Source organism: Moschus berezovskii, chromosome 8 (assembly GCF_049115385.1).
Source record: "Moschus berezovskii isolate FMDL1 chromosome 8, NW_MosBer_1.0, whole genome shotgun sequence".
In the NCBI taxonomy this organism is placed as follows: Eukaryota; Metazoa; Chordata; class Mammalia; order Artiodactyla; family Moschidae; genus Moschus; species Moschus berezovskii.
In genome coordinates this window covers 15703580-15727969 of record NC_142467.1, presented here as the reverse complement: position 1 = coordinate 15727969, position 24390 = coordinate 15703580, and the positions used below count along the sequence as shown (strand labels likewise).

Here is a 24390-nt window from a genome sequence, read left to right as displayed (position 1 = left end):
TGTCCTAATATTTAACTCAATTCCACAAGTTGAGGGTTCAGGATACAAGACGGCCCCCACTACCCCACTTCAGACGCAAATCACAAGTCCAGGTTTGTCATCTATGCTTGTGACTTGACCAGCTGTAAAATCAGAGGGTCCGAGGACCTATTCCTTGGGTTAATTTGCTACAGTGGCTCACAGAACTCAGAGAAACACTTTACTTATTAGATTACCAGTTTATTATGAACCAGTGAAGTCATTCAGTCATGTCCAACTCTTTGAGACCCCATGGACTGTAGCCTACCAGGCTCCTCCATCCATGGAATTTTCCAGGCAAGAGTACAGGAGTGGGTTGCCATTTCCTTCTCCAGGGGATCTTCCCAACCCAGGGATCGAACCCAGGTCTCCCACGTTGCAGGCAGATGCTTTACCATCTGAGCCACCAGGGAAGCCCAGTTTATTATAAAAGGATATAATTCAGGAACAGCCAAATGTAAAGGGCACGATGCTTCCATGCCTTCTTCTAAGCCCACTGCTCTCCCACCCTTCCCTCTGCCCTCTCATTTTTGGATTTTATAGGGAGGGGGGTGGTGTGTGTGTTTTATAGGGAGGGGGGTGGTGTGTGTGTGTGTGATTTTATAGGGAGGAGTGTTTATGTGTGTGTGCATGCTAAGTCACTTTTGTCATGTCCAACTCTCTGCGATGCTATGGACTGTGGCCTGCTAGGCTCCTCTGTCCATGGGATTCTCTAAGCAAAAATACTGGAGTGGGTTGCCGTACCCTCCTCCAGAAAATCTTCCCAACCCAGGGATTGAACCTGTGTCTCTTACATCTCCTGCATTAACAGGCAAGTTCTTTACCCCAGTGCCACCTGGGAAGCCCTTATAGGGAGACATGATTGATTAGATCACTGACCACTGGTGATTGACATCAATTTCCATTCCCTCTCCAATCTCCTCCCTCCCTGGAGGTCAGAGGCAGGCAATAGGACTAAAAATGTCAACCCTCTAATCTCTTTGTTGTTTGGGGTTAGGTAAGGTGCAAAAGTAACCCCATTAACATAACAGAAGACACTTTGGTTGCTTTCCTCTCTTAGAAAATTCTGAGGATTTTAGGAAATTGTATCAGAATCAGTGATAAAAACCAAATATATACTTTTCATTATAAATCACAATATCACGCTGGACAACTAATTAGGTTGCATTACAAGGTTTCCTGTAATTTCCTTGTTCCCTGTAATCACTTCTCAGCCATTATCTCCCATATAATACTCCTTGGTTGAAAAGGAAGGACTTTGGTTCCTAAACATCTTGTATGAATCTCAGTGAGCTATTTCTGCTTACCACAAAATCGTAGAGCTCTCCCACAAGTATTACTGGTGTGATAAACCCCTAGCATCCCACTCCTCTGCAATAATAATGAGGTTTTCTCATTCAGCAACGATATAAATGAAAGATTGAGAAACTGTTACATTGTTTGGTAGTATGATAACTTTTACCATACCGTTTTAGGGATTTCCATTTGCTATTCAGAATTAGCTAGAATCTCTTAGACATAATTCTGCTAAGATTTTAGTTTTCATTATTTTTATCAAACTGTATTGAATATCTGCTTCTCTGGTGGCTCAGTAACAAAGAATCCATCTGACAGTGCAGGAGACGTGGGTTCGATCCCTGGTTTGGGAAGATCCCCTGGAGAAGGAAATGGCAACCCACTCCAGTATTCTTGCCTGGACAATCCCATGGACAGAGGAGCCTGGCAGGCTGCAGCCCATGGGGTCTCAGAGGGTCAGACACAACTTTAGTGACTGAGCATGATACTGAGTATCAACTGTGAAAAATTATATTTTCATTATGGTTCCTTAAACTTTTTTATCTGTCTTCAAGAGGCAGATAAAATTTCTACTTAGTACACCAACAAACCATTAGCCACTTTGTGTGGTTTGAAATTTCCCTTACATGGAGTATTATGTTTTGATATAAAAAAGTCTTTATTTCTCGGTTGGTATTTGAGTTTTTTAAGCTCTTTTCTTAATTGATAGGGTATTTCAGAGGTGTTTGCCTCAACAAAAACTTATAAAAACAGGCTTCTTAGAAATTGCTTCCTAAACAGTTATGCCATTCAATATCACAGTAATCTAAGTCTATGCCCCAACCAGTAAAGATGAAGAAGCTGAAGTTGAACAGTTCTATGAAGACGTACAAGACCTTCTGGAACTAACACCCCAAAAATATGTCCTTTTTGTAATAGGGGACTGGAATGCAGAAGTTGGAAGTCAAGAGATACCTGGAGAAACAGGCAAGTTTGGCCTTGGAGCACGGAATGAAGCAGGGCAAAGGTCAACAGAATTTTGCCAAGAGAACTGGTCATAGCAAGCACCCTCTTGCAACAACACTAGAGAAGACTGTACACATGGACATCACCAGATGATCAATACAAAACTCAGATCAATTACATTCTTTGCAGCCAAAAATGGAGAAGCTTTATACAGTCAGCAAAAACAAGACCAGGAGCTGACTGTGGCTCAGATCATGAACTCCTTATTGCCAAATTCAGACTTAAATTGAAGAAAGTAGGGGAAACCACTAGATCATTCAGGTATGACCTAAATCAAATCCCTTATGATTATACAATGAAAGTGACAAATAGATTCAAGGGACTAGATCTGATAGATAGACTGCCTGAAGAACTATGGATGGAGCTTCATGACATTGTATAGGAGGCAGTGATCAAGACCATCCCCAGGAAACAGAAATGCAAAAGGGCAGAAGGGCTGTTTGAAGAGGGCTTACAAATGGCTGAGGAAAGAAGAGAAGCTAAAGGCAAAGGTGAAAAGGAAAGATATTCCCATCTGAATGCAGAGTTCCAAAGAATAGCAAGGAGAGATAAGAAAGCCTTCCTCAGTGATCATTGCAAAGAAATAGAGGAAAACAACAGAATGGGGAACACTAGAGATCTCTTCAAGAAAATTAGAGATACCAAGGGAACATTTCATGCAAAGATGGGCTCAATAAAGGACAGAAATGATATGGACCTAACAGAAGCAGAAGATAATAAGAGGTGGCAAGAATACACAGAGGAACTATAAAAAGATCTTAATGACCCAGATAACCACGATGGTGTGATCACTCACCTAGGGCCAGGCATCCTGGAATAAGAAGTCAAGTGGGCCTTAGGAAGCATCACTATGAACAAAGCTAGTGGAGGTGACAGAATTCCAGCTGAACTATTTCAAATCCTAAAAGATGATACTGTGAAAGAACTGCACTCAATATGCCAGCAAATTTGGAAAACGCGCAGGACTGGAAAAGGTCAGTTTTCATTCCAATCCCAAAGAAAGGCAATGCCAAAGAATATTCAAACTACCACACAATTGCACTCATCTCACAGGCTAGCAAAGTAATGCTCAAAATTTTCCAAGTGACACATCAACAGTACATGAACAGTGAACTTCCAGATGTACAAGCTGGATTTAGAAAAGGCAGAGGAACCAGAGATCAAATTGCCAATATCTTCTGGGTCATCAAAAAAGAGAGTTCCAGAGAAATATCTACATCTGCTTTATTGACTACGCCAAAGCCTTTGATTGTGTGAATCACAATAAACTGTGAAAGTCTTCAAGAGATGGGAATACCAGACCACCTGACCTGCCTCCTGAGAAATCTGTATGCACGTCAAGAAGCCACAGTTAGAACTGGACATGGAACAACAGACTGGTTCCAAATTGAGAAAGGAGTATGTCAAGGCTGTATATTGTCACCCTGCTTATTTAACTTAAATGCAGAGTACATCAGGCGAAGTGCTGACTCGAGGAAGCGCAAGCTGGAATCAGGATTGTCGGGAGAAATATCAGTAACCTCAGATAAGCAGATGACACCATCCTTATGGCAGAAACTGAAGAACTAAAGAGCCTCTTGATGAAAGTGAGAGTGAAGAGTGGCAAAGCTGGCTTAAAACTCAACATTCAAAAAACTAGGATCATGGCATCTGGTCCCATCACTTCATGGCAAATAGATGGGGAAACAGTGGAAACAGTGAGAGACTTTATTTTCTGGAGCTCCAAAATCACTGCAGATGGTGACTGCAGCCATGAAATAAAAAGACACTTGCTCCTTGGAAGAAAAGCTTTGAAAAAGCAGAGACATTACTTTACCAACAAAGGTCCATCTAGTCAATGCTATGGTTTTTCCAGTAGTCATGCATAGATGTGAGAGTTGGACTATAAAGAAAGATGAGCACCAAAGAATTTATGCTTTTGAACTATGGTGTTGGAGAAGACTCTTCAGAGTCCCTTGGACTGCAAGGAAATCCAACCAGTCCATCCTAAAGGAGATCCATCCTGAATATTCATTGGAAGGACTGATGCTGAAAGCTGAAACTCCCAATACTTTGGCCACCTAATGCGAAGTTCCAACTCATTGGAAAAGACCCCGATGATGTGAAGGATAGAAGGCAGGAGGAGACGGGGACGACAGAGGATGAGATGATTGGATGGCATCACCGACTCGATGGACATGAGTTTGAGTATACTCCGGGAGCTGGTGATGGACAGGGAGGCCTGGTGTGCTGCAGTCCATGGGGTCACAAAGAGTCAGACATGACTGAGTGACTGCACTGAACTGAAACAGTTATGCCAACTAAAAGCTTTAGTACTACTACTTACTTATCAAGTGGTAAAATAAAAATATTTGAGGAAATTTAATTGATCAAATCATTTAGCTTTTAAATTACCAGTTAAAGAAAACATATCTAGTTTATCATGGACAAGAAATCTGCATGACTTTTTAGCTTAGTTAAGCTTTGTTGTTGTTTAGTTGCTAAGTCATGTCTGACACTTTGCAACCCCATGGACTATAGCCCCCTGGCTCCTCTGTCCATGGGATTCTCCAGGCAAGAATACTGGAGTGGGCTGCCATTTCCTCCTCCGTAGTTAGCTTTAGTCATAGTCAAAATTGTTCTCATAATAAGAAAAGATAGAGCTGGAAACAAAGTAGAACATGAGAAACACATAAGGTACCTGTGGGAGGTTAAGAATTTTTGAAATATAAAGATTTGGTGATAGGAGGAAATTATAGTAGCTTTGGTTAGAAATACTACCTCTCTTATTCTAACAGGAAAAATATGTTAAAATTCAGAAGAAGTTTTTATTTTACTAAATGTTATGTTAGGAGAAAAAGTAACCTTCATAAATAATCTGTCTTAGTTTTGAAGAACACATAAGGTAATATTTGATTCTTGTTATTTTTTTCTTGGTTTTTGAATTTGCAATGCTCAGTGTCTTTCTTAATGAGATCTCATATAATCAGTCCAAACACTTACATGACCGAGTCTAAAAATTCTTTTCCATATTGCTCTCTTATATTTATGCTTAGTCAGTTTTTAAAACTTTTCAAACACCTTACAGTATATCTGTCCCATTTTGGCCCCTCAGCAATCGTGTGGAAGCCTGGACAAGAGATGTTGCTTTCTTACTCAGACAGGAAGGCAGGCCTATGGTTAATCTCGCCCCTAAAAAGACTAAAGTAAGAGTGATGGAAGCAGACTGGAAGAATACAGACAGAGCAGTAAACTGGTTAAGAAAGGAGGCAAGTAATTCCACTCAACCATTTGTTCTGTACTTGGGATTAAATTTACCACACCCGTATCCTTCACCATCTTCAGGAGAAAATTTTGGATCTTCAACTTTTCACACATCTCTTTATTGGCTTAAAAAGGTAGGTGTATACTGTGTGTCCTCAAAAGTAAAAGCTAACATTTTATCTATATGTTATTGTTACTTGCCCACTGTTTCTTTCATTATCATTTTAAAGAAAATTTTCAAAATTGTATAATCACCTTGAATCGAACTTGACAAAAACTAAAGGGACCATTTTACAAAAGTGTAATGTGTTAAAACTCAGCAACTGCTTTTAAGTTGAATACATTGAATATAATATGTCTGTTACATGTATTGCATATGTATGTTTAAAAGACATTCTCTAAGAAGTCCAGGCAGTCTTCACTTTGCACGGCTAAGGAGCGTAATAATGACTGTGCAAGCTGAAATTGTACAAAGAGATCTTAATAGTCAATTGGGAAAATGACCATTTTTCTAGGACACTAAAAAACATTTGTCAAAACCTTTAAAATTCTTTTTTTGGATTATAAATGTATAGGGAAATGACAAAATAGTAAAACTAATGTTTATTTAATACACTGCAATTGAAAACACTGGAAACATTAAGAATTAAAGTATTTTTTTGTTTTTTGTAAAAAACCCAGATCAAGAGTAGTTTGAAGAGTGCTCGCCTTCCCATTGAGTAACTTAAGCTATAGAGCAAGCGTCTTCTCTGTGTCTCAGGAATTTGTCATATTTCTTTCTAAATCTAAACCTCCACATTTGACCCTTTGCACTTTCATATCTTGGAGAGTTCCTTTAATGTGAAGATTTCTGCTAGTGTCACTTCTTCATGTTCATCCTTTTCTCCATAAACACCTTCCTCATTGATGTCAGTGTTTTCACTGAATTCCTCTGGCTGTGTATCTTGAGTGCACTGAATGGTGGCAGAGTCAGCGTTTCCAGCTATTTTATCTATAACTCCAGTTAATGTTTGATTAGGATTTCACTCCCAGTGTTATTGCTTATCTCTTTACTATATATTCATCTTTGTTGACCAATTTCCTCTTTTGATTATCCATTTTAATGTCACATGGATGTGTCAGCGGAAGACAAGGAGGCAGGCCACCTACATACTTTGCAGTCTGTTTAGGTATGGAATAAAAGATGTGCAGTAACCGATCACTGACAAATGTAGAAAGAAATGACGTGATTAATCACTGATACACAGATGCAATCTACAACGTGATTTGTAGACTAAAGAACTAGCAGTGTATGAATAAGAAAGTTTTTTCTTTATGCAGTAACTCACAGTTAATACACCTTTGTAATGATGACGCTGCAGCTGCTGCTGCTAAGTTGCTTCAGTTGTGTCCGACTCTGTGAGACCCCATAGATGGCAGCCCACCAGGCTCCCCCATCCCTGGGATTCTCCAGGCAAGAACACTGGAGTGGGTTGCCATTTCCTTCTCTGATGCATGAAGGTGAAAAGTGAAAGTGAAGTCGCTCAGTTGTGTCCAACTGTTAGTGACCCCATGGACTGCAGCCTACCAGGCTCCTCCACCCATGGGATTTGCCAGGTAAGAGTACTGGAGTGGGGTGCCATTGCCTTCTCCGTGGTAATGATGACAAATTGATATTATAATAGAGTAGTCAAATCAGAGTAAGGCATATAAACTGAAGTCAAGCAGCCATTGAGGATCTGGTCTCAGACAAGTCTCTGCACCACTGAAAATTCAACTGTCTTCGAATTGTACTAGGTCTAAGATACCACCAGCCATATTCAGAACAACACGTGCCAGCTGCAGCCTTCTGCTCCCAAGGTCTCCCCTTGTAACTATGCAATCATTTCAAACCCCAAACAACCTAAGCATTCTTACTGCTCACCAAATCCAATTAGAATTCTTGATAAACAACTCACGTAACTGACCGTGGCCTTGCAGCTTTTTGCCTTCATAAGCCTCCCCCATTTTGTAATCCTGTGAAACTCTGGAAAATGCAAACCCTAAATAAGCACACTTTTATTTCAATCAGGTCTCCATTTCTGAAATTTTGGTTCACAGTAGCTGAAATTTGAACCCTACTATAGGGGAACTGGTATTAATATTTAAACTGCGGTAACTAATATATGTGCATACCTGAGTTATGCAAAGTGAGGACTGCCTGTGTTTTGAAACCAAATTTAAGTTACTTTCTAACCTCTATCCAGAAACTATGTAGTGCATCCTATTTTAAAGGAAATAATGTCAAAGTTTGTGTCTTCTTAAAAAGTTCCAACTGGCTCTATGTTGAAAAACTTGTCAGTAGTCAGTACTAGTCTAATGAAATGAGTCAAATAGTTTTTAAGTAAACAGTTAAGTATATATTTGAATTTTTTAAAGCTGTCTGACTAGAAGGTATATATGACGTAAGTCTAGTCTTAATGATTTTTCACCCAAACTGTAAGCATTTATATATATTAAAAAGTTGTATTTGTTCTTAACAAATATTGGGCTATCTTACTAGATATGGCATTTTTACTAGTGAACTACTAGAAAAAAGAGCTTGGATTCTTAGGTTATTGATTCTGAAGTTTTGAATTGATCACACAACTATAGTAAAGTGATTGGACACTTATTATGGATTAGAATACTGTCTAATATATATAGCTCATGTTTTTCACTGATATGTATAATTTTTTTTTAACTGCTACAAAATTACTTTGAACAGGTTGGAGGTAGGGGTATGGCTTCATTCTGCTGTATCTCAATCACACCTAGCAGTTTTGCTTACCTAATTCTGTTTCTGAAATAACCAACGTCAAAACAGACAAGAGTCAGGAATGTGCCGATGTCCCCAACGTTTCCAGGCGCTCCCTGATATCAGCCCTTCTTCCTGGCATTTCTGAGTTTTCTCTCCCTGATTCTCCCACCATTAGGTGGACCAGTTCCTTTGTCTGAAGTGACACAGGGGTCATCAATCATGTGTACCCAAAGTCTTCAGTCTTAAGAATGACTTTAGAAGAGGGTGCAGGGCTATTCACCCTGGTATACCACCTCCACGGGGGGCAGGAGTCACCCCTCCTCAGGAGGCAACCAAGGCTGACATAGAAGGTGTGATGCTCTGTAAGTTCCGACCAGGATCAGACTACAAAATTTATCCTTCTGGTCTCAGAAAACCAGTCTGAAGTCAAGGTGATCAGCTTAAGTCAGGTTTAAATCCCTTATGAGTTTACTGATGGCTTTTTGTTGATGCTGATCACCACAATTCTTACACTGAACTACCATACTACAATGCCCTGTAACTTAAAAAAAAGAGAGAGATGGGTATTTAAAAATGGACTAATTTGTTTGTTTTTTTAAGATAATTCCACATAATGCTACCAGTGGGCTAATGATGGAATTCAGCTTGCCACCCCACAGGCCACACTCCATAGCAAGCTGCTTTATAGAACTTTCCCAACTGCAAGAAAATTTGAGTTAGCTAACAACAAGCCTGAAAATTTAGCTACATATATACGTACAAAGCTGGTTTATCAGATCCCCGTTCTGGCCGTGGACCCAATGCATTTCAATTAAGGCATCATCTACCTCCTTCTTAACGTTTGTCAGACACTTGATAGGTAATGTCCAGCCATTCCTTGGAGATGGTTCCCCTTTTCAGACCCTGGGTTGCTGAACTGCTCCAAAGCCTTGTGGTCCTGGACTCCATTGCTAGAGCCTTTACAACTTTCCAGAACCTCGATCTCTCCCTTTTCCTCACTCCTTTCACCCTCCGTGGGTTCTGGGTTTTCCTCCAGGGAGAGTCTGCCGTGGCCCTCCACAGTGGCAGTCTCTTCTTCGGGTGGAACAAGCTCTCCCAGGGCACTCCTGGGGGCCCTGAGTCACATCTCGGCTAGTGCTGGACTTTTTGAGGGGGGACTTTTTCTCTTCCAAGGCTTCAGTGACATTCTTGGGAGCTTGGGGAACCTCTCAGTTGTCTTAATCTTTTTTCTTCCTCCTTAAGTGAATCCAGGAGCTGTCTACATGGCTGTTAGAAGCAAAGGGCTAATTTCCTCCTTTTCACAGGGAGCTCATTTATGCTGGACCCTCAGATCAGTGAGAAGTTTTTCAGTCCATGTCATCACAGCCACTTTGCCCTCCACTGTCTCAGAGCCCAGAGATGATGCTTGAGGGCTAGTTCTTTCATCACAGACTCCAGTACAACGAACGTAATGGGCTTCCTTGGCTTCTCTTATGTTCTTCACTTACTTGGTGGTGATGGTACTGTTACATCATCATAAATACTCCAAGCCAAAGCCCATCTCATTGTCTGACCTTGGCAGAATTCAGTGTAAGTGACTTTAGGAACCCCTTATATGCAAAGTTCTTCCTTCAGAGGAGCCAGGCAGCATTTCTTTCTCAGCATACAGTTATGCCACCTTAATCTCTTTTTAAGTTGTAAACTGTCAAGGATGGTCCTTCTAACAGACTCTAATGCACCTCCTTCTGCCACAATCTCTGTGATACCTCCTGTATTTACAGAACTTGGTGGGGGTCTTCAAGGTTTCCAAGAGTTTACTCCCTGAGAATAGACACAACCAAGGGCCAGGTCAGAGTCAAGGGGATCCTGGAAAAAACAGTCTCAACCTTGATATTATGATGAACTCCTTGATCAAACTGTTCCTGAAGTCCATGCTATTGCTGGCTTTCTCAAATACATAAACCAGTAAAGTTTCCTGTGAAGTCAATCTGGAATTGGATTTTCAGGTGCTTGATACCAGAAGCACACTAATTGATACAACTTCCAAAATAAAAGCTACTCTTATTTTTGCAAACAAGGAAAACTTAAATATTCAACTACTTTAAAGGAGAAGATACTTTACTTTGGCTTCCAACTGACTGGCAAAAAAGAGAGGGTTGCACATGCAAAAGTCACAGATTATCTCAGATTCTTCCTGAAGAGCATCCATCAGGAGTGTCTTCTGTGGTACTTTTACCACCTTTATAAAATCAGATAAGTTATTCTGTTCCACACTCTTCTTTGCATAGTTGAAGCACATATCATCTACTTCTGTTGCATGAAATACCAGCCATTTAAAGTTGTTCCACGTAAAGGATAGATGCAGGATGCCCCAATACGGATGTCAGTTCCTCTTCAGAGAGTACTTTTGAAGAGTCCTGATGACCGATCAGATCTTCTACCCAATGAATGTAGTCTCAAGGAAACTGAAGGAATTATTCTCTCCAGCAGAATATCAATAGAAAGTCCAAAATCTTCCCTTAGGAGAGTACAAGTCAGAGCTCTCACTGCTTTAGGGTCTTTAAAATTAAGACTCACTCTTCCATTCAGATTTATCTGAACGTACTGCTTAAAATCTGGATAGTTGGTTGCCAGGTACGCAAAGTCAGGAGGTTTGTCTTTGTATCTATTTCTTGCATACATTGATTTACTCAGAGCCACCTCTGAGGTCACAGTTCCTGCCAGATGCCTAGTCTAGTGTGGGGTTCTACAACCACAGGGTCTTAAGCCACCTGCAATGGGTAGACCCTAGAAATGCAGATGTTATGCTCCCAGTATGCCGCCATCTTGGGCCTCCATTCAGCCTCCACAGGTATAATCCTTAAAATAATTTCACAGCTGTCTTACCATGTATACAGATTGATATATTGATATTTGTTGTTAGTGGGAATATTAAAAATCTGTTCCTAATTTAGGTATTTGATTTGCTGTTTTCTTTACATAATTCATAACCATTCTTTTCTACTAACCTAATTAATGAAACGTCTGGTGTAACTTACATTCTAGTTGGAAGCAAGGATTATTACAACTTGTTTTCTCCCCCTTTAGGTGTCATATGATGCCATCAAAATCCCAAAGTGGTCACCTCTGTCAGAAATGCACCCTGTAGATTATTACTCTTCTTATACCAAAAACTGCACTGGGAAGTTTACAGAAAAAGAAATTAAAAACATTAGAGCATTTTATTATGCTATGTGTGCTGAGACAGATGCTATGCTTGGTAAGTAGTATAATTAAAATGCAATTAGATGAGGAAAAAGTATAATATTTTTCCAACATACTGTGATCATGCTGGTTAGTGACTTGTATGAATATCCTCAGATAATTTCTTACAACAGTTGCTGAGATACTTCAGACTTAGAATTATAAGGTTCCTGACACATATAAAAATTGGATAATTTGTATTATTAATAGAATAAAAGTCTTTTCTGTTTTAATTATTCATAAGTTCACAGATGCTTAGATTTGTGCATATATTTTTAAAAGGTCATAAAAAATTATCATCTGCTGGAAACAAGACATCTTACTGGATTTAGTCAGGAATCAGCATTCAGCCAAACACAGTTAATTATAAGGCAACTTCAGTTCTAGGAGATGAAACAGATTAGACATAGAATTCTGTGAGTTCTCCCAGACTAGTAATAATTGCAAATCTTGTGACTTCTTCCAGATTTGTAATAATTGCAAAACACATCCATTCTCCCTCGGCCAGTGAGAGCAAGACTTAAACTGAAATCAGTTTCCCCATGTACATTATGGTCCAGAATTATATTAAATTTCCTTCCCTCACTCAGCTCAAAATGAAACCCACCTCCATGAGATAACCATCAAGATAGTGTTTTACTTGTCAATTTATAGAGTTGTGGCAATTTCCCATTCAGATGTGGAAAAACCCTGGTTTAAAATATCTCCAAATTGTTTTTATAAAACCGTATCATTTATTTTGCTGCACTTTGGAGTGGAGAATAATTATAATTAGTGAAGTGTGGGTAGCACTTCTTCTGAACAAAGTAAACCTTGGGAGTGAATGAATAAATGGCTATTTCTGAAAAAGCACTCACTGGGCAAAAATAGAAAGTATAAAAAAGAAAGCCAAAAAAGCCCTATGGATAAACTATAATAAAGCAAGTATAATATGTTTTAAAAATCCTAAGAACTTTCCAAGTACTCAATCTTAAATACAAATAAGATTTTAAGTGATTTTCTTCTATCCTAAATCCATACAGTTACTGAACTGTATTTCAATATTTTCTATTATTAATGAATATTCACTCATTTGCACCCTGGAAATCACTTTTGAAAGTTTGCAGCTATCCATTCATCCAGATCAACAAAAGTGAAATATACATACATAAAATATTGTTGCAGGCAGTGTGGGAATACCTCTTTAAGTCTCTTAAGAGAAAAAAGATGCAATAGTTCACTTCATGTTACAAAATTTATGGAATATATTGTATGTCTTTGTTACCTCGATACTAGTCTGGTCCCTGAACAGTATTCATTACTGTTCACATTGGGCTTCCCAGGTGGTACTAGTGGCAAAGAACATGCCTGCCAGTGCAGGAGACACAAGAGACACAGGTTCAGTCCCTGGGTTGGGAAGATCCCCTGGAGGAGGGCATGCCAACCCACTCCAGTACTCTTGTCTGGAGAATCCCATGGACAGAGGAGCCTGGCGGGCTGCAGTCCATGGGGTTGCAAAGAGTTGGACACAACTGAAGCGACTTAGCATGTACTGTTCACATTACTTTGGGCATTGGTAGTACTAAGCTGAATATTATTAAGAAATTAAAAGCACTCTAACCTCTTACCCCATCTCAGGGCTTTATATTTGCTGCTGCTTCTGCCTGGGATTGGAGAAGGAAATGGCAACCCACTTCAGTATTCTTGCCTGGAAAATTCCTTGGCCAGAGGAGTCTGGCGGGCTATAGTCCATGAGGTCGCAAAGAGTCAGCCATGACTGAGCGACTGAGCACTGCCTAGGATGCCCTTCCCTTTGCTTTTTGACATGGCTTGTTTTTTTTTGTTTGTTTGTTTGTTTGTTTTGGCCCCACAAAACTGTTTGCAGGATCTTAGTTTCCTGACCAGAGACTGAACCCAGGCCCCTGGCAGTGGAAGTGTGGAGTCCTAACCACTGGACTGCCAGGGAGTTCCTGGAGTACCCTCAGTCTTCAGCTGTCAGCTCAGATATTACCTCCTCAGGGCTATCTTCCCAGCCACTCTAAATTAGTATAGAAGCTCCATCATCTCACTTACTCTATACTGTATCATCTTGTTTGTTTATGTCATAATCTTTAATGATTTTGTCTACTCACTTCTTTACTGTCCATTGCCCTTGAAGAATGTGGACTTCATGAGGGTGGGGACATTCCTTCTTATTCATCATTGCATCCTAGGTGCCTAGCTTTGCATCCTTGGTGCCTGGCACATAGGTAAAATGTCAGTAAACATTTATCGAATGAGTATAAACACCAGCGGTTATAGCATGGTGTTGTAACTACAGCAGTATACAAGTTGTAGTGTCCTGGGGACAGAGGACTTCACTCTACCTGGAGGAACAGGGAATGCTTCACCAGGGGGGTGATGCTTGAGCTGGGTCATAAAGGAAGAATGGGGATTTGCCATGTAGACTGTGGAAGAAAGGGCATCCAACACAGAAGGCAGAGAGTGTATACAAAGGCAAAGAAGTCTAAACTAAGTATTATTAGTTCAGGAAGTTGTAGGTCATTCAGGATTGTGAAAGGTAAAGGTTTAGGGGGTAGCTAGCTGGAGGTGCTAAACTTATGCAATAATTAGACAGTGGGAAGCTATGGAAAATTTTAAGCTGGTGTGACATGATCAGATAGTTTAGAAAGATATTATGAAGGGGAAAAAGGAGTGGAGGCAAGCAAACCAATTAGGAAGCGAGTACAGTTGTCCAGCTGAGAGATTCTAATGGTCTGAACCCCGTAAGTAACTCCTCAGAGACTGGGTCTCAGGTCCGACTAGACCTCAGAGTTGCCTGTGGGTTTTGTATTTTTTTAAAAAAATAATACAGACCCCTGCATACAGGAGCTGCCAAAATAGAAACGATGCTTCTCTCTAGACTTGTGTCTTACTGTGTTCTCTTAATTAAAATGAGGAGGAAGTTTCATGTTTATTAGAGACAGGACTGGTCAGAGGAATTTTACAGTCCAAGAATATGCCCAATCACATTCATATATCGTCTGTACTGCTTCCAGCCTTTTTTACAAAGGTGGGATTTCCGTAAGACTCAGCCAGCTTCATGGGCATGATCTAGTGATGGGGAATTTGAGAGAAAGGGTATCAGGAGGAGGAGTTCTGAGCCCTTTTATCCCCTCCCGTTGGGCAGCAGTTGTGGGTTGATGGTGAATGCGGTCCTTCCCTGAGACGTGCACAGTTGTGCCTTTATTTTCTCATTTGAGTCCCTGGAGGTAATGTTTTCCCCTACTCCCTGACAGAAACACAGAAAGCAAGGCAGGATGATCTCCAAATAAAGGAACTTATCCTTAGGTACTGCATTTTCTCCTTCCCCTCTCTAGTCCATTCACTGAGAAGCAGACCCATGAAATCCAGCATAAGTTATTTACTGAAAAACAGTAGATAACATTCAGATGTTAAAAAACATCCTGACAAATTCTTAGAGGGTAGACTCATTATGAGCTTATTATGCTAGAAAAAAAAGTGAGCTAAAAGCTAATTAAGATTTACTTCTATATATTGCAGGTGAAATTATTTTGGCTCTTCGCCAGTTAGGTCTTCTTCAGAAGACTATCGTCATGTACACCTCAGACCATGGGGAGCTGGCCATGGAACACCGACAGTTTTATAAGATGAGTATGTACGAAGCTAGTTCCCATGTCCCACTCTTGATCATGGGGCCGGGAATTCAGGCCAACCTACAAGTTTCAAGTGTGGTTTCTCTTGTGGATATTTACCCTACTATGCTTGGTAAGTAATGCTATTCTGTGTATATTTATTTGTAATAATGCTGGGAAATGAATAAGCAAAATAGTTAGGGGCCCCTGCTGACTTGTTCATAACTTTGAGCAACTGATTTAACTGTGAGTCAAATCTGTATCTGAAGAATGAGGATAATATTCCTCAGGTTCCTGTGGCCTTCCTCTAGCCCTTCCTCCAGAAGATTCACAACCAGGATATGACAATAAAGTAAGCCACGGAAGACATTCAGTTCTGTAACTTCATAGATATGATTTGTGTATCATTTGATTCTCTACCATCCCCTACCTAACATGTAAGCATTTCCCGTCTGGATTATTCCATCTACTTTGAAACTACTCATTTTTCACAGTGTTACAGATGTCCCTTCATGTTAATACTATGCACATATTTCTCCTCAGAACCTTTAGATTGTTCTGTATGCTTTATTGTACTAGCTTCTTAATGTCTTTAAGCATAACCATATCTAGAACAGTAACATTTGGATGTGGTTATTTAGCAATTTTTGTTAAAGATACTAGAATAAAGCCATCATAAATTTAGAAGAAGTTATATAGAACTGTTAGCTTCTAATTTAGAGGGGACTTTAAATTCAGTAACATCAAATACTCTGTTCTAAGGCACCATAAATTGCAAAAAGTACCATCAATTTATAAATAGATTTTGGTGAAAGAAAAATATAGCATAAGATATATGTGTTTAATATGTATACATTAAAATGTGAAACAAACATGTCTGGAAATTAAAGAAATAAGAAAAATCTTATTATCTCCTTTTTTTCTGCTACAAAGTCTTCACCTTCATTTAATTAAAGACTGTTACAGGGTCTTAAATTTCTTTATTGGGCATTTAAATCAGTGCTGGGAATTCCCTGGTGGTCCAGTGGTTAGGACTCTGCACTATCATTGCCAAGGTCCCAGGTTGAATCCCTGGCTGGTGAACTAAAATCCCGCAAGCCTCACGGCCAAATAAAAAAAAAAAAATCAGTGCCCTCCTTTTCTCTTTCACATCACTTGCATATTTGATCACACTTCTTTGTTGTTCTTTTTCCTGATGTGTATTTTTAATCTCTTCAGTTTCCTACTCATCATTTGCTGGTTCCCTTTGGTCCCAAAGCAATTAGCACACAGTCATATCTTTGCCACTTTCTGGCTCCATCAATTTCCAGGCAATATCTATGACTTTTCCTCACTTCTGTTTTTCATTCAAAAATGTGTGCGTGTGATTATGTATATTTTAGGTGTCTCCCTTATTACCATTTTCGTGGCTGTACGAAGATGCAGCTATATGAATGATTCTTTACAGTGGCATTGCCTTGGATTCCTCCCCTAGTTTTTTCTCATATGGAACTTTCCCCACCCAGATTTGCCGGACTTTTTACCCTTGTTCTGCTTTCTTGAGGTACAGTGATCAGAACTGCAAAAAATTGTTAAAGGCTGGAATGATTCTCAGTTTTCCCTCAATGTATTTCATGGTGATATTTGGCATTTTGTCTTTTTTGACTTAGCAGCTAAATAGTCCAATATCTGTAGGAAGCTGTGATGAGTTCTCATCTCTTTCTAGTCATTCTATCACTTTATGTGTTAGTTAATTAATAGGCACTGTTTAAATCATTTTTCTTTGAATATTGTTTTATATTTGCCTATAATGCAAGTTTTCTCTACAATCTTTATACACCATTATCACTACTTGCCAACCTCATGAAAGTTAAAAATCATCTGCAAACTGGAAGATTTCATAATGTATGTATCTTAACAGCTTATTTAAAGAAATACTAAATAAAGTTGTTTGGAATGAGGGAATTGTCATTTACCCACCTAGGTGGACACCTTCCTATCCCTGCCTATTTTATGTTACGTGACAATAAGCATTTCTTTAGCCAAACAAAACGTTCCCAGAAACCCCTTTGCATTTCTTTTGTACCCTTCTGAAAATTATGTTCAGTTCAGTTGCTCAGTCGTGTCCGACTCTTTGTGACCCCATGAACCTCAGCACGCCAGGCCTCCCTGTCCATCACCAACTCCCAGAGTTCACTCAAACTCATGTCCATCGAGTTGGTGATGCCATTCAGCCATCTCATTCTCTGTCGTCCCCTTCTCCTCCCGCCCCCAATCCCTCCCAGCATCAGAGTCTTTTCCAGTGAGTCAACTCGTCGCATGAGGTGGCCAAAGTATTGGAGTTTCAGCTTTAGCATCAGTCCTTCCAATGAACACCCAGGACTGATCTCCTTTAGAATGGACTGGTTGGATCTCCTTGCAGTCCAAGGGTCTCTCAAGAGTCTTCTCCAGCACCACAGTTCAAAAGCATCAATTCTTCAGCGATCAGCTTTCTTCCCGTTAAGTTCCCTGAAATTGTAGATTTTTTTCCTATAATTTGTCAGTTATTACAGTTTTTTAAAACTCATAGATCTACATAGGTTTTTGTTGTTTTTAACTTTGGTGTTTGTTAATAGACTCCTCCTGAGTCACATTTCCCAGCAGAATATGTTGTATTAACAGTATTTACATCATGTGTTGATTAGACCAGCCCAACTCAAGTAAGTAAAGCCAAAGATCAGTGTCTCTCCAGTTCTAAACAGGAAATTAACATCTTCAAGGCTTAATGTGTTTCATATTGAATATTTTTATTATGAAAAGGGAAAAAATTACAGTTATATGGTTGGCGGAGGAGAATGAAGAGAATATCTAAGCATGGAACTTCATATAAAACACTGAAGCATCCTATTAACTAGATGTTAATCAGAGATAAGGTAGAAATAGAAAGATGCAAGGGGGAGCCTGAGGGGACTTCCCTAGAGGTCCACTGGTTAAGACTCTGCTTCCAGTGCAGGGGGTGACGGTTTGATCCCTGGTCCAGGAATTAAAATCCCACACATGCCACACATCAAGGCCAAAAAATAAACAAGAACCTTTGCTGGATCTGGGAAACAGCATGTAATGTTATTTATCCAAAATTAACCTTTTTATAAGTGATAAAAGGTTAATATTAATAGAACTCTCACAAATCTATGAAAAAGAGACATACTCTATTAACAAATTGACCAGAATATATAAATAAGCAATTCACAACAGAAGACATACAAATGGCCAAGATATTTTCAGAGCTTCAAACTCAGTAGTCAGAAAAATATTAAAACAAGTAGACACCATTTTTCTTTCACACATAGAGTTTGCAAAGATTCTTTTAAAAAGCAGAAAAGCTCATATTGGAAATATGCCTTCTCATGTTCTGCTGCTGGGAGTATAAACTGGCACAGATTTCCTGGAGGCAAATGTGGCATTATGTTCCAAATTACTTAGAAATATGCATATATTTTAACCTAGAAAATTCCTATTTTAGGAATTAACCTATTCAGTTCAGCTCAGTTACTCAGTCGTGTCCGACTCTTTGCGACCCCATGAACCGCAGCACGCCAGGCCTCCCTGTCCATCACCAACTCGCAGAGTTCACTCAAACTCATGTCCACAGAGTCGGTGATGCCATCCAGCCATCTCATCCTATGTCGTCCCCTTCTCCTCCCTCCTTCAATCTTTCCCAGCATCAGGGTCTTTTCAAATGAGTCAGTTCCTCACATCAGGTGACCAAGGTATTGGAGTTTCAGCTTCAGCATCAGTCCTTCCAGTGATTATTCAGGACTGATCTCCTTTAGGATGGACTGGTTGGATCTCCTTGCAGTCCAAGAGACTCTCAAGAGTCTTCTCCAGCACCACAGTTCAAAAGCATCAATTCTTTGGCACTCAGCTTTCTTTATGGTCCAACTCTCATATCCATACATGACTACTGGAAAAACCATAGCTTTGACTAGACAGACCTTTGTTGGCAAAATAATGTCTCTGCTTTATAATATGCTGTCTAGGTTGGTCATATCTTTTCTTCCAAGGAGTAACCATCTTTTAATTTCATGGCTGCAGTCACCACCTGAAGTGATTTTGGAGCCCCCTCAAATAAAGTCTCTTATGGAGTCCACTCTTTCCCCACCTATTTCCCATGAAGTGATGGGACTGGATGCCGTGATCTTAGTTTTCTGAATGTTGAGCTTTAAGCCAACTTTTTCACTCTCCTCTTTCACTTTCATCAAGAGGCTCTTTAGTTCCTCTTCACTTTCTGCCATAAGGGTGGTGTCATCTGTATATCTGAGGTTATTGATATTTCTCTCGGCAACCTTGATTCCAGCTTGTGCTTCATCCAGTCCAGCATTTCTCATGATGTACTCTGCATATAAGTTAAATAAGCAGGGTGACAATATACAGCCTGACATACTCCTTTCCAGATTTGGAACCAGTCTGTTGTTCCATGTCCAAATTAACCTATAGATGCACACAAAGATTTATCTCCATGGATAATATTACATTATATTAAAGAATTAGAAACAGCATGAATATCTAGTAGTGATGAACTGGGTAAAAAATAGTCAATTTTATTTTAAAAAGTGAAATGATAAATGACAATGGCCCCCTTGTATTATTGAAAAGAAAACTGTAGGCTTTTAAAGTATATGAATAGTTTTTTGTTTTGGTGTGATTTGTTGGTTATTGAGATAAAGTATCTACCTAATTTGTTGTCCAAATCAGCACATTTTTTTAGAGTAAAAGGATACTATTAACAATTAAACCAGGATTAGCATAAACTGAATTTGTTGCCTTGTTTAAACAGCCTTACCAGTCAACAAGGCAAAGATAATTCTGATGGTCTGGGTTTAATTTGATGTTTAATTCAGCCTTTTAAAATGAAAGTATCTAGAGTTTAAAGCTACTTTTAGTAGTGATTAATAACTCTAAACTTAGACCTGTGAGACAGTATATTCTATCTAAGCTTAATAAACATACAGATTTTGATAAAGTGTCTATAAAGGTCTTCTTATTTTGTGATCCTTCCTAAACAGTTTGAAGCTTAAAACAGACATAATCTATTCTGAGACTTCTAAAAGTCCTTTCTATATTACCTTAACCATACATAGCTGTATTGTTTTGTATGAATCCAATTTATACAGAATATGGGATTAAATTTCTCAGATCAAAACTCAAGCCAGACGTCCTCTTCCCTTCCATTCTTTGAACGTTAGAAATATATAAAAGATGGTGGCTCAAAAAACCTTAAGTAGAAAGATATTAAATAGGAAAAACCAACTGGTATTCCTGTTTTAGTAAAGTACCTTACTATAAAAAAACCTGTTGAAATTTAAGATGGTACAATGTTTTTATTAAAAACATTGAATTTATGAACAGTTTTTAAAGATATTTTGGAAGAGTGATTATTTTCTATGAAATGATATTCGATGATAAAGTAGGAAGAGTTCTTTTATTCTAAGTATCTTTGTAGGCCCTATCCCATTGACATTTTCTAGGACTGGCAGAAAAGTACCATCCTCTGAACAGGAATTCTTTATACTGTTATAAAGTTAGTATCATTAATTCAGAGATTATGCTTTAAAAAGTACTCCCCAACCTGTGATAAACCATAATGGAAAGGAATATGAAAAAGAATGTGTAATTATATGTATAAGAGAATCACTTTGCTATACAGCAGAAATTAATACAACATTGTAAGTCAGCTATACTTCAATAAGATATTTTTTTAAATAATTACTCCCCAAAATATTTTCTTCTCTAATAATCTAGTATCAGCATCCTTAAGCTCAGTTAGAAATAATATCATTTTTAAATTAAAATTGTCTTGACATTCTCTTTTAAACTTATTTTCATGTGAATTTTTTTCATTTAGTAGTTGGCCTTTTTTTAAATACCTATCTTCTTTTCACATAAAAGATAAATCCAGGATCTGTTTAAACTGTGAAAATGTAATTGTATAAAAATGCAGTTCTGTTTAAAAGAATGCTTCAATACTAATGATTTAAATTGCAAAAGCTTCCTTGATACAGGATCTTAGTGGAGGTTTGGGAGGGTCATTCTACATAGATTATTTTGTTTTTATTGGCTGAAAAATACTGTAAAGTTGAATAACTACAGTAGATCCAGACTTATGGAGCAGTATTGAAGACTCCAGAGATCCTGGAGTCAGACTGCCTAAATTCAAATACCTCCTTCAGCATTTACCAACTGTATACCTTTGAGACAGAAAGAAACTTTAACATTTCTGGTCTTCAGTTTTCTTATCAATAGAATGGAAATAACAGTGACTGTTCCATAGCCTAGAACAATGACTGGAACTTGGTAAATGGTTAAATGTGAGATATTATTAACATTAATATTTTTCTAGTAATATTATTTAATAGTTTTATATTAATGTCACTAAGCTGTGTCTGACTGTTTGTGACCCCATGGACTGCAGCCCGCCAGGCTCCTCTGTCCATGGGATTCTCCAGGCGAGAATACTGGAGTGAGTTTGCCATTTCCTCCTCCAAGGTATCTTCCTGACCCAGGGACTGAACCCACGTCTCCTGCATCACCATGCAGCAGTTACCATCTAAACCATGACATGATTCTGTTCAAAATCACTTAGAGTAAAATCCAGAATCTCTGATTAAAACCTGTGAGTCCAACATGATTTCTTCCTCCCCCTAACTCATCTCAAACAACTTTAACCCTCACCTACTCTGCTCCAGCCATGCTGGACTCCTTAGTGTTTGGGGAGCAGATAGAAGGAAGCAGCTTCCTGCCTCAGTGTTTACAAGTGCTGTTCCCTGGGTCAGTGCCCTTCCTCTCCACTTCCAGAGATCTGCTGGGCTCACCGTAGCCCTTTCTCCTCAGGTCTCTGTTTACATCACCTTATCAGAGAGGCCTCCCCTGACCATCCTGTATAACGGCACACACACACACATTCCTGCCATCGCTCTCCAGCCCTCTTACCCTGCTTTATTGTTCTTCATTGCACTGATTACCACCTAGCATATTTATCTGTCTCCCCACATTAGAGTGTAAGCTCTTAGAGTCTGAGAGAGCTTACATGCTTTGTCCACTATTGCTTCCCTACATCTGGAATAGCAACTAGCTTGTTAGATGAGTAAAATATATATATATATATATATATACTTAAACGGATTCTTATCCCAGTTTAACACAAATAAACACAAGAGAATTATTTAAATTTTCTTTAGTCTAACAAGTTTCTTTAGGAAAATTAGGCTAAGATTAGATCTGAAATAAGGCATTTCTAAGTATTAAAGTTGATTAAGATGCTAAATACAGGAAACTTCCTAGTCATGGGTGTATGGCAGTTGGTCCCTGCTTTCCAGCCATCTCCAAAGCCCTTTCCTCCCTTCCTCTGCCTCCCAGCGGTGCCCGCTGACAGCTGACACACTGACCAGCCTGACCCAGCCTATTCCCAGGCAACTTTCTTCTTACAGTGAAAGTGAAGTCACTCAGTCGTGTCCGACTCTTTGCGACGCTATGGACTGTAGCCCCCCAGGCTCCTCCATCCATGGGATTTTCCAGGCAAGAATCCTGGAGTGGGTTGCCATTGCCTTCTCCACTTCTTACAGTAGACCTTACAGTCAGTAGCCTACTGTCTTGCAGCTCAATTAGTTTCATCTTGGGCCATCCTGTTCTTTTTAAAAATTATTATTATTTTTTAATTATGTTTTGGCCACACTGGGTCTTCATTGCTGTATACAGGCTTTCTCTCATTGCGGCGAGCAGGGGCTACTCTCTAGTTGCAGTGAGCACATGGGTTTCTCATTGCCTTGGCTTCTCTTGTTGCAGGGAACAGACTCTAGAATGCAGGCTCAGTAGTTGGGGTACAGGGGCTCAGTTGCCACGTGGTACATGGAATCTTCCCCCACCTGGGAAGCAATGCAGATCCCCTGATTGGCAGGCAGATTTTTAACCATTGGACCTCTGGGGAAGTCCTGGGCTATCTTTTCTCTTGTGCATCTTGTGCACTTTCTCTCTTTAACATCTTTGCTCTTTCTTCTTCTTTTGTAATTAACCAGTTATCTCAAATATTTCTCTTCCTTTCTTTCACTTTTCATTCTTTCTCAAAAAAAGTCCCTGATGATGGATGGTTGGCAGAAGATTAGGACTTGTTATATGCCCCTTCCAAGGAAATGGAAGATACAATTTTTTTTAATTAAGTTATATGTAAAACAAGTCCCTTTAGAAGATTTATATTAGAGGCCTTTGTCTACTTCCTTATTCTCTTTTAATTAATCTGTTTTGCCTCACATACCTTTATGTGTGTGCTCAGTTGCTCAGTTGTGGCCAAATCTTTGCAACCCCATGGACTGTGGCCCGCCAGGCTCCTCTGTCCATGGAATTTTCCACCCAAGAATACTGGAGTGGCTTGCCATTTCCCTCTCCAGGAGATCTTCCCAACCCAGGGATCGAACCTGGGTCTCCTGCATTGACAGGTGAATTCTTTACCACTAAGCCACGTGGTAAGCTTGCTCAAATATGTACAGTCAAGCTAAAATAATTTTATTATTCAATTTTGTTTAATTTCTAGCATTGCAGATATATTACTTTCTATTTTTCATTGGAAATATAATTATTTCTAAATTAATGTTTCTGAAAACATGGAACATTGAAACCAGAGAAACTGTGGGGGAGGCAACTGCAGACTCCTTTTGGAACTACCCCAAGTCCCCAGCCATAATTAATGGTAATTTTTTTTTCATGGCTTGCGAGATCTTAGTTTTCCTACCAGGGATTGAACCTGGGTGCATGGCAGTGAAATCACAAGAGTCATAACCACTGGACTGCCAGCAAATTCCCTGTTTTTCTATAGGAAAAAGATAGCTTGAATTCCAAGCAAATACTTTTAAACCACTTTTTAAAAATACTGCCTCTTTTTTAAGTTAGACATTTTGTGTGCTTTGTTTTTTGTCTCTATATTTGATAAGGAAAAAATAGATTATTTTTCTCTAAATCAGTATGATCCAGGATTTCCCAACATATGTTCTGCAAAATATTAGTCCCTCAAGATGCTAGTTAGGAATAAACAAATTCTGTCATCAAATAACTTTGGGATACATGGCACACTATATACCTTGAAGATTTATGATACCTATCTACAATAAATTTATCTATCTAATTGTAACCATTGTTTGCAAACATATGTAACTACTAGACTCCTTTCTCATATACATTTTGTTAATATTCTGTGGAACAAATCTGAGATAGGCACTATTCTCAGAA

The 24390-nt window shown here is 39.1% G+C and overlaps 1 protein-coding gene and 1 pseudogene across 2 annotated transcripts in view; one reads left to right on the top strand and one right to left on the bottom strand.

The window, feature by feature from the left end:
* ARSK (arylsulfatase family member K) overlaps window positions 1–24390 on the top strand; it is a 68687-nt gene that overhangs the window by 38648 nt on the left and 5649 nt on the right. For both annotated transcript variants that reach the window (XM_088838459.1, XM_055430217.2), the window contains 3 exons: window positions 5414–5696; window positions 11387–11558; window positions 15065–15289. In XM_088838459.1, coding sequence (XP_088694585.1) covers window positions 5414–5696; window positions 11387–11558; window positions 15065–15289 — 680 coding nt within the window. The remainder of the gene's footprint in view (window positions 1–5413; window positions 5697–11386; window positions 11559–15064; window positions 15290–24390) is intronic.
* On the bottom strand, window positions 9037–10993 carry LOC148777024 (RNA N(6)-adenosine-methyltransferase METTL16-like; annotated as a pseudogene).